Here is an 11483-nt window from a genome sequence, read left to right on the forward strand (position 1 = left end):
ATCTTTTCCGTGCTCTTCTACAGGAGAAGGAAGCATTAGTGAGCGACAATTTTGCCTCGTTCCCCTCCCCCGCGGCTTTCTTTGATTCAGAGGTCGTCATTCAGATTCTAGCAGGCCTAAGGCTGGCTGCAACGAGTCTGTTCCTTGCGCTAGTCCGAGGGCTGTTTTTGCAGGAGCCGAACTACATTCTAGTTCTTGAATTGGAACGACGTCTGTGGGAGGAGATTGAACTCCTTCTATAGGAACGACTTTTTCTTCTACTTCTCGAAATGACGTCGGTAACATGGCAGTTGATTGCTGGTATGCATGAAAAATATCAGTACGCCATGTCCGCGAGGGACCCTAGAATAGCAGGATGGGGCCTCTCGGCGGACTTAAGCTTCGTCTTGCCAGTGTCCCTGGGCTACCTCTACGTCGTCAAGGTCGCAGGTCCACGATGGATGAGGAATCGCCCGCCGTACGACCTCAAGACCGTCATCACGCTCTACAACTTGTGCCAGGTGATTGCGAATGTGTTCTTCTGCGTGCAGTTCTTCCGTCATTCCTACCTCGGAGGTGGCTTCAGTGTGCTTTGTCAAGGTATGAGTTACTCCAGAGACCAAAACTCCATGACCCTCCTTCGCCTGTGCTGGTGGTACTTCTTTGTCAGGATTGCGGACTTCATGGACACTGTCTTTTCCGTCGCTACTAAGAGATTTTCTCAAGTCACACTTTTGCACGTCTCTCACCATTTTCTCGTTGTTTTGAACGGCTGGGTGTGGTTTAACTTCGCGTGTGGGGGTCAGGCAATGATGGCTCTCTGCGCAAACGGTATCATCCACATAATAATGTACACTTACTACTTTCTTTGTTCCTTTGGACCCGGTGTTCGGCCGTACCTGTGGTGGAAGAAATACCTGACCGGTCTGCAGATTTTCCACATCGCCTTTGTCGGTGTGCACATGACCATCCCCCTGTTCTACGACTGCGGATTCCCGACCGGAGCTATTTTATTTTCGACCCCTCAGTGGATACTGGCACTAGGAATGTTCACCAAGTTTTATGTCCAAGCGTATACCTTGAAACGACGCCCCGAACCGCGCGGTTCCGTAGCGAGAAAAGGCGATTAAATTATGGTCGGTTCGAAACGACACACGTTTTTGGTGGTCAGTCATTCTTCCGCGTAACCATCACGCATGGCATTGAAAAACATTTTTAAAATTCGATACACAATGAGATACTTACATCGGTGTACTAATAAAGCGCGATAATAGACACTTTCCCATCGAGCAACATTGGTGGTCACCATTGCTTGCTTACGAGGTGCCTGATTGGATCCGAGTCATCGCCGAACGCTGACGTCACCGCTCGTGTCCAATACATACTCAGAGTGTGTGAGCAAGCAATGGCGGACAGGCGTCGGCGCGGACTTTTGAAAAGGGGTGTAATGTCCGTGTTATTAACTGAAACACACCCATTAAATCTGATAATTTACTCCTTATTTGCAACATCCCCACAAGCGAATTCAGCTATATGTTACGCCGCCGCTTGCGGCATGCATATCCCGGGAACTGCCGTCGACTCTGCGTGTCGGCGCGAGGGGAGCACGGGAAGGGACGGGCTGTCTCCTGTACTGCGGTTTGCCTCCTGTGGACTACAGTTGTGGCGGCGCCACGCATGCGTGCAACGCTTAAGTGAGGTCGGTCATGGCCTAGTCAGTAGCAGCCTGTCTGGGTCGCAACCGAAAAGTCGTGGGTTCGAATCCCACCTATAATTTTTTTCAATTTTTTTAAGGCAAATTAATTACTTTATAAAGTGAAATCATTTGTGACATGCGTCAACACTTAGTTCGCATTACGTGTCATGTTTTTAATCACTTTCATTCCAAACTTGACGTCACGTTTCACGTGAGCGTTGTGGGTTGTTCGAAATTCCCGCGCGAGGTCATGTGACTGTGACGTCATGACCCTATCGATCAATCAGGACTTTCGCGTCACGCCACCGAGGCCGGCTTCTCTGCCACGCCACCGATTTTCTACGACACGAGCCCCTTAAAGGCCGACGACCAGACTCGAGATTCTGCAAGGCAGAAGATCCTCTTCATTATGGGGTAGGAGGAAACAGGCAACGGTGGACAGGAACACCCTCTCTCTCAACTGATAATCAAAGCATTTTATAAAATAAAAATTTTCCGTAAAGTTACAGAATTTTCAGGTTGCGCCGGCCGCGAGGGTTCCAGGAGACGACTTTGTACTGGCAACAATGAAAAATTCATACTTTTCGCTACCCGCGTACGTCACCTGCGGGCAGGCGGACGAGTGACTCGGGCAGCCGAGCGAAGGATCCAGATATTTTTTTCACAGCCTTACAATTAAAAGTTCCTTTGGTACGAGTAGCAATCCGTGATCCACGGTGGGTTGTAGGAACAGTGCCAGAAAAAGCTTCTTTTTAACCCTTGTTTTCGTGGGAGAAAAAATAAAGCATTCCCCGGCAGCAGTGGAGGCCAACAACGTCAAGGTGCTTTCGCGCGAGCAGTGTGCCGAGAGAACTCGTCCCACGTGAAACGTTCTCACTCATGCTCGGAACACTGTATAGCCGCATGCTGCGAGTTGAGTATCCTTCTGCAGCTAGAACAGCTTCAAGAGCGGCAACCGCATACGACACAAGCCGGATTGACAAGTAGGGCATCCGTCCAAAGAGGAGCGCTAATAATATTGAGAAAAATAGTGCACATTCTAGCACTATATTCGACATTTGGCGCAGTCACATTTGTTGCACACAATTGCTTCAGTGATATGTTTTTTTCCCCCTTAAACGTTATTTTAGTTTCGGACATCGAATCTAGCTCGAGCTACTCTCAGAGTTCCACTCACGCAGCCGATCTGCTGAAAACAAGAAGTTAAATGTCTAAACAAAGTTCAAGTCTGAGTTTAGACATGACGTCCGGCACATTGCTATTCGTGTCTGGTATAACAGAGGTTTATGAAGCAGGTGTTGCGCTCCATTAATATCCGAGGGATTCATTCCCTGGTTTGTCAAGTTGTTGGCGTGCGGTGTTCTCTCGCAGAAGATCTGGTGAAAACATATTTATTTTATTCTATTGCTGAGAAAGGAGAAATTTTATATAGGGCTGAAAAGCTTTTTAAAACCAAGAAAATATTAATGCCGTTGAGGGCAGGCAAGGAAACTTACAGCTCATGGAAACTCTGCAAAACTAAAACATTATTAGAAAAAAAAAAATACGCACACACTTAGATTTACTTTTTTTCCCGCGTGCACTCGGGGGGTGAGAGTGAGCGCGTTGCATTCTACGCACACAGTAAAACAAATATATATAAACAAAAATATGGGTGCAATATTTCATTGAGTAACTTTTGGTAACGTATTTTCAATTAAAACGTTTATGATGCTTTTCTGAACTTCGAGCACTATTGTGCCTTCAAGAAAATATTCTTTATTCGAAGATGAATAGTGTCTGTGTGTATTTTATGCGCCTTTCATTGCACCTTGTTGTTTGGCTCAGTGGTTGCGTAGTTTTTTTAAGTGTCATTTTAGCACGATCTTGATGAACAGTAACCAGCCATCTGGCCTACACAAATGCGGTTTATTACATTCCATGCATTTCATTGTTTACGAGAATCACACCCTCGATGTTTTAGTTCAGGGGCCAGCGCGCGCATGTTAACGCACGAGCCCTGAAAATGGCGCCGACCAGAAGCGCTTTTATGGAATGGTCTATAGATATTTTTTTGCTAAATTATTCAATGCATGTTACAAGAGTAGTTACACGTGCTGGCGCCTGCAACAGAGACTTTTCTAAAGAAAATTTACGAATGGCACGTTCCTTCAGGTAACACATTTCTAGCATTTCCCGAGGTGCTTGGGTAATTTTCAAATGATGTATTGCGTGACTCTTCGGCCTTTCTTCGCCAGTGTTACTGCCAGCGTCTGATGAAAGGATAACGGATTTGCTAGCGATGTCACCAAACTAGCGAGCCGTGGCTTGAGCGTACCGAGTTGCAAAAACGTTTGTCTCAAAATCCCAGTTGCCTCTCGCCGGAACAGCGATCGGACGTCAGAAAGGACTGTTTCGTCATACATGTGTTTCGCGCTTTAGAGCACTACACGAGCCGGAATTTCTAGGCCCGGCCGGACCCGGCCCGGTAGAGTCACGGGCCGGGCGCGGCCCGAGCCCGACAGAATTTTTAGACACAAGCCCGAGCACGGCTGGAGTCCGTCAATTTTCATTTAAATATGAGCTTGTGCCTGCCCTGGGACCAGCAGATTATGAAGATGAGCCCAAAAAAAGTTTGCAGGCTTTAACCTAAAAACCGTCCAAGCATGAAGCGGGCACTCTCCCACTAAGCTGGTGGAATCCATACGTTTCCTTTTATCCACGCGAAGTTTTTTAATTGCAAGACATCTTTTTTTTTGTTATTTTGTTTTTGTTTTTAACGGTGGCGTAGTGACTTTACACTTGGCTTTTGATTTCATTGAACCTAAAAGATCGATGAGCACGCTTTTTGTTGTCAACAATTTAGAATTTCTGGCACACGACTGCCGAGGCACGGCCCGAATTTGTTTTTGTTCAAGCCCAATCCCGGCCCGCGCTTGAACAAAAATCATATAATCATTTGGCACCTTGACATCCCATCACCTTATGAACGACCCAATGTTCTACGCGCAGCGTTACATGTGTATTCTAGAAAATACGGTATTGGGGCGGTCTGAGCCTAAGGAGTAACACACAGAAGCAGAATTAAGTTTTACGACATAAAATCTAAAAAAAATGCTATGGCTTCTTTGGCCGGCACGCTACACGTCTTTTGTTTTTACATGTGTCACGAGGCTGAATATTAGGAAAGAAAAGAAGTTAATTCTCGAGTTTTAAATAATTTATCCGCTGGTTATCGCGGAAAACTCGTTTTCTGCTCTGAGCTACAACCGCGAACGTTAAAGGAATGGAGTTCTTTTTTTCTTGTGTCAAACGCGTTTTTTTTGTTTGTGTTTTTTTACAGTAAACAAACACACTTAATGATTTTTTTTTAGAGGTTGGTGAGTCACATTCACGAACTTTTGGGTCCCTTTAGCGCAGCAAACACCTGTTTCATACACGCGGCGCGTCTTCCTACTCCTACAAAATAGAAATAATGGAAAGAAATGGGCTTTTCCGTTTTTCGACATAATCCATACGAATAAAAGCTGGTTCCCACAGCCCCTTTTCTAACGTTATGTTGCGTTTGGAAAGCTTAAGTAGAAGTCACCGGGAAATTCTTGCTTCATATTAAGCGTGGCCACCAGTTCGAGGACATAGCCCGGTACGCGCCATCTGAGGCACTGAGGTTTCGGCGACATATACGTAACGTAAGACGAAGCTGTGTGTACTTAGTCTGGGAACAAAATAACACGACTGTAAGAAACTGCCGGATCTGCGAGCGAGGAAAACAGAAGAAAGCAATGTGTATGCATTCACCGTTATAAAAAAAAAAAGCAGCATTGAAATCGTAGAATCCTTGCAGAAACTTGTGTATGGTTGTTAGATTAGGCAGTCTGGCGGCTGTATTCATAATTAACGTGTAGCCGCGTTTTTTTTTTTTATGCGAACATGGCTAAAATCACAAAGCTTGATGGCTTGTGTGAGGAGACTTGCCTACACGAGTTCCTTGTGGACGCTTATAAGGAGGAAAACACCAAGGAGACGGCAGTCTCCGTCACCTGAGCTCACCGGTGTAATGACGTCGTCAACACATCGAAGTGTTTCTATAGACGTTTTCTGTTTCCTCTGCGTTCTCAGTCACGTGGATTCCTTATCTGCTATGCGGGACGAAAAAATAAAACATTTCAACCTGGAATATGCAAAAAAATGTACGTGAGGCAAAAAAAAAAAAAGGATATGTGACATCACGTATTTTTCGTAAATACCTTCCAGCAGCGGCGAAAAGGGTAAAAAGAGAGAAAAAAAAAATGGCCTCCCCCTCTCTCCTGCACATCATCTGCTCCGCCGAGTGGGCTGTACCTAGCATCCGGCTGGCGTGATAACTCTCTCTCAAACCGCGTCATTTTGGAAATTTCAAGCGCAGATGCGCAGATTTTTGTATGCTAGTTATCGCGAAATACTATGCTAGATGAAAAGACTAACAGGGTCCAATTGTGCTGTTACCTGCGTGCAAATAAAAAAAAAAATAGGGAAAACTGTGTCAGATTGGCCGGTCTCTCCGGCGAAAAGTAAATCCGGTTGCTGTACCTTTTTCATTATACAAAAGTTCGGTCTGGCGTAGTCCTTTAGCGACCATGAGTGCAAGTCTAAAATAATAAATAATAACGTGCTCTCCTACCGCAATACACGCAGTAGTTGAGGGTGGTACTGCGGGCTGACTCAACTGCTATTTAAGTAACGGAAAAAGGATATGCTAGTTGACCATTTATCCAAATAGAACAACAGACAGCCATAGGCTGATTTTGAAGTAGCCATAACTATTCTAAGAACGTGAACCACTTCACAACGGCAGCCATGAGCGAGAGTTCGATGTTCCGTACAGCCCGCCGGTACAACCCAAAGATGGAGAATGGCAACCTCCCGGAGTGTCGTCTCCTAGCGAAGTCGGGCGCGTTCCCTCTCTCTCGTTTTACCCCGCCAAACCCGCTGAATTTCCCGGGGATGTATGACACTGCTCTCGAACAAAATGGTGCCGCCCGGAGAGCGCTAAATGGAATCGTCTATAATCGGTTGCTACTCAAGAAGGTAGGGCGAGAGAATTGAATGCCGGGGAGGAGGAAGCAGACAACGCTAAAGAGGGGAGGAAGTTTTCCCCTCTCTTCTCCAACGTTCCGTCAGCTTTCTCCTCCCCGGCCTTTTCCCCCTCGCTCTACTTTCTTGAGTTGGAATGGACTATCGGCGGCGTGTGCGAACTACAGGGGGCGCTTCTCTAGCCATCATCATCATCATCGTTTGTGACGTCACGGGTAGGACAGACTGGGACAGAACGCGCAGATCTTGGATACCTCGGTTCGTCAGCTCGCTTCGTGCGTTTGGGTAACGCGCGGCAGAACCTGTGTTTATTTGGTGAAGTGATATTTGTTGTAGGACATTTTACTAAAGTTTGAAACGCGTAGTCGCATGGAGAATAGAAGGGTAGGAGAGGGCATGGCGTCAGCCGCGTAGCCTCCACAAGCCATGCTCCCTTGACGCCTCGCCTCTTTCTCATTTTCATCCTTACTCTCACCATATCGCGTGACCGTAGCTAGCCTTCGTCTAGCCTTCAATTTGTAAAACCTACCGGACGGAGCGCGCGCAAGCCTGCAAGGATTCCTTCTACAATCAACCATCCATCTCGCACGTGACATGTCACGCGCACCAATCGCCAGACAGATCTGCGGTCACGCTGGGCACAAAATCGTTTAAACTTTTTATGACTAGGCTTCACCAATATTGCAACGTGCCCCCCAAGGTACATGCACATTGGTGCCCCCTCCTAGTACTTCTAGCTTCCTTGCGTAGTCGTGCCAAACAACACTTTTGGCGCTGAGGTGTCGATGCGCTCGGATGGTGGCGTGATGTTCTCTACCCCAGCACGAAAAGCTAGATGATGAAAATAGAATATCCAGCACTTTATCCCACTACAACGTCTACCACGGCGAACAGAGTGTATTTTTTATTCTGATTCGGACAAAACAAAACTAAGAAAGGAATATCTCATCAACTTGACACAGAAAAATTAAATTCGAGAATTTCTCGCGTATGTGGTAAACAATTTAGTGAGATCGGCTCCGTCTATCCTGTTGGCTGCAATATGTTCTGTAAGTGCTGATCTCGTATTACGTCCGAGTTGATTCCTTTTCAAATATTTTAAACAGGTAAACAAACATTTCTTCAAAATAACTGGCAGAAAGAACTAAATCCTGCTTATTCACCCAATCTACGGAAATGTGCGAGACGCCTTCGCGATCAAAGTATTTCATCTAGCAAGTCAGTGACACTTCAGCGTCCCAAAATTACTACCGTTTGTACGTTTAATTTTTGCGGACCTAGATGCGCATAATGCGTGATGCGCTCCTCAGCGAGCGATTTTTAATTTGTAACTAATTCTGAATAAAAATAGGACAGAACACATTAATCAACCGCCTGAATGTGCCGGGTCATGGCTGACAATTTAAGAATTTATGAAATTTTTGTTTTTCTTTTGAGCCAAAGTCGCGATGTGAAAAACTTCTGTACCACATATTCGATTCAGGAGGAGCTATGCGTCAGTTGCTGATGAGCATTTGCTCGACAACAAATGTCTACCAGACTTGGCTAGAAGCGTCAGTTTCGGCAAGCTCAATGTAACTAAAACAAGTGCGCGGCGCTTTGCAACAGAACTGTGCGTGAGTGGACAGCTAAGGCGACAGCGCGTCATTTACTCTGTTAATGCAATACTATTTTCTACAGCAGTTTCCACATATCCGAAAAAAAAAAAGAATCAGAGAGGCTGTGAATAGCCCTGACTCACACCGCTGAAGCTGTAATGTGAAGCTCCTTACTTGTTCTTGGACATATTAATCTTTTTTATATGTAAAAAGCAACTTTAAGGCGCTGTTATTCATTAGCAGGATTACTCACAAAAACGTTATACGCGTTTTTTTTTAATAAATAAATCATTTTTAAGTGGCAAAGATGCTAACATAGCGACTCCGTGCTTTGACATAGCGAGTCGTCTGCTCGCATCCTACCAGCCGCGTCACAGGAGGGCGCCCGCGAGGTTGCGCCACCAAAACATCTTGTCGCCAATAGCAGTTACGTCGTGACCGGCCATTATTAATAATCCGCCGCCAAAAGCTTAATTTAAGCATACGTATTACATTAGTCGGCCTATTTACTTCTTTTTCAGTGGCGTGACATCCCAACGCACATTAATTGTACGTACTTTTTTTGTTCTAAATGGAGCTTTTTATGTTTTTCGCCGTAGAAAAAGTTATTCGAGCTAGTTACTAGTTATCTCTCGAAGGGTAACTAAAGACCTTTCCGGCCCTTATTACACAAGCGAAGGATGCTGAGACACTGGGCTGTGAACGCATGCTCGGCTTCGTGGAAGAGCGCACCCTCAGAAGAAGATTATTGAAAAGTTCTACCTCCATTCTAAAAACAAAAAAAAACAAAAAAAAAAACAACTAAAACATATAGCAAATCCAAAAAAAATATGGTTGCTGCCAGACACATTTCTTTTTTTTTTTTTGCAGAAGCAACTATGTTGCTGTCTTAGCAATTAGCTGCAGACATGATGTAAAGATGCACGGCATGTCACGTTTGAATTGTCCCGCAAACTTTAGCGGAACTGAACTTTCGTATAGATCACGTGACAATAAATTATGTGACATAATTTTTTTTGTGCTAAATTGAGCTGGGAAACTGAATTGGTGATTACATTTTTGGTACCAAGAATGTCACGAACGATAGAGGATGAGGCGATGAATGAGCAGAAACTAAACGTTTAATTTGGCGAACTTGTGCCGAAAATAAAAATGCAAAGAGATAGCGTCGAAGGTCGGCGGAGTAGCACGATCGGACGGAAGAGTGAGACTGATTCGACAGGGTCCAGCGCAGCTCCTTATCCAGTGTGCGTGACTGTCTCGAAAATTCGACAAAGAAGCTTCGAGCGTCGCGCGCTCGGTGCAAGAATGAACAGGTATTTGCGAGAACAAGAAACTAGGACGAAATTATGAAAGTTACGCCCCGAGTGAGAATAAACGAGAGTCTTCCAGAATTTTGTGACCGAGTGTTGCTTGTTTGCTCAAGAACTCAAGAATTTTTATTTTGTAACTTAAAGGGCCCCTAAAAAGAACAGTCTAGTTAAGACACGCGTGGCAAAAAAAAAAAAAAATTAATTTTACGCAAAAATAAAAATTAGATCAATATTGACGGTGCGACATGCGATTTAATTGGCGGTCACCTCCTTTCCACTTGTTTTTTTTCTCGGCATTTCGAGCGCATGGAGGTGAGGTGGATCAACATCGCATTCACGACCAAGATGGTCATTCCGGAATGACCCATGACGTCATGGACTTCGTGCGCAGTATTTCAAATAAGTCTCTCGCCGTCAATATTCCTCTAAAAATCTTTTTCTCGTAAAATTTACTTCTCAACACGCCCCCCTCTTAAAAAAAACATTTTTTTTTTGCTTTTTCGGGTTTCTTTTAAGATAAAGAAACATACTTCTAGGGAACTTTAACATTTCTATACGAAGTCTTAAGCTGTAAAAAAAGTTAGGATTGTTCTGAAAAAAAAAAAGAATCTAAAAGTTTGAGACTCTAAATGGTGTCACTCGTCAAAAACTGCAAAAATGGCAAGACGTACCTTGTGCCATTTCGAACGTACCATTGCACCAAGTACCAAGCAGTTATATGCCCCAGTGGCATCATTGCCAGCCTGATGGGCCGTATGAGGGGTGCAGGCACGACGCGTCAGGATTTTCTTCCTTTGTTTTAGTTCCACTCATCGTGGCTTTCAGTGGAATTGACATTTTTAGGATATAGTTCAAATGTCATTCATTATGTTTGTGTGCCAGTACAAAGAATGTGACAATAGGTGAGTGAAATTATTTTCTTAAATTACACATATATATGTATATTACGAATGTGATACAACAAAATGAACTCCCTATAAAGTACAGAGCAAAATCATCAACACTTAAATGACAGAACATCCGTGTGTTGTGGTAGAATCATAATTTATCTTGAGAAATTTGAAGTAACAAATCTTGGAGGACTGTGAACGACCAGTGTGCAAATGAAGCAAGTGCACATTTATAGTCATAATTTTGAGTCATAATTTAAAAAAAAAAGAGCAATTGTATTTTTTTTAATGAAATAAATCATGTCAATATCTTGAACAATACGTAACTGAAATGAAATTTTCCGGCATGCAAGCCATTCCTGTCTAGTTCTGGGAACAGTTAAATGATGTTGCTTCACTAAAATGGTTTATTGCATGTTTTGCTTACGATATCTCGTAGGAGGTGCTTCTGATAGTGCATATAGTCCTCCAAAACTTCTCAAGTAATTTATGACATTTAATATTACGAAAGTGACCCGGTATGCGCATGTAACATTTTATAGCAGCCTAACGTATAATCATTACACTTCTCGAAGAGGTCATGAATAGGTTCCCGCTGCACGCCGCTCAAGGGATCTCATGACAGATAAGAGAGGTAGGCTTGTCATAAGCATACAATTACATAAACTTGGGGATTATAATTATGAAAGCATAATAAGAGATGCCATAGTACCGTGCTACAACAAGTTGCAACATCCTTATGATATAATTTAGCTATAATATTGGTTATTCTACATGCATCTTGAGTTAGAGCAGTTTGTATGCAGACCTGGAGGTGCTTATGAAATCCAAGCCCTTCGTTCTTTACGGGGACCCTGCCTACCCTCACCGATAGCTGCTGCAGCGCCCCTTTGGGGGCGCAAGCCTCACCGTGGGGCAGGCTATATTCAATTACCAGAACCGAGTTCGCCAATCT

The 11483-nt window shown here is 44.2% G+C and overlaps 1 protein-coding gene across 1 annotated transcript; it reads left to right on the forward strand.

The window, feature by feature from the left end:
• The first annotated feature begins 269 nt into the window (after window positions 1-269).
• Window positions 270-1109, forward strand: LOC121837313 (elongation of very long chain fatty acids protein AAEL008004-like). The gene has a single exon (XM_042292914.1). The coding sequence runs from the start codon at window positions 270-272 to the stop codon at window positions 1107-1109; it is 840 nt and encodes a 279-aa protein (XP_042148848.1).
• The last annotated feature ends 10374 nt before the right edge of the window (window positions 1110-11483 follow it).

The sequence above is a fragment of the Ixodes scapularis genome, unplaced genomic scaffold (assembly GCF_016920785.2).
Source record: "Ixodes scapularis isolate PalLabHiFi unplaced genomic scaffold, ASM1692078v2 PGA_scaffold3__209_contigs__length_174095766, whole genome shotgun sequence".
Taxonomy (NCBI): Eukaryota; Metazoa; Arthropoda; class Arachnida; order Ixodida; family Ixodidae; genus Ixodes; species Ixodes scapularis.

Excerpts from the sequence above, each read along its gene's own strand:
- LOC121837313 (XM_042292914.1), top strand. The coding sequence starts at position 270 with ATGACGTCGGTAACATGGCAGTTGATTGCTGGTATGCATGAAAAATAT.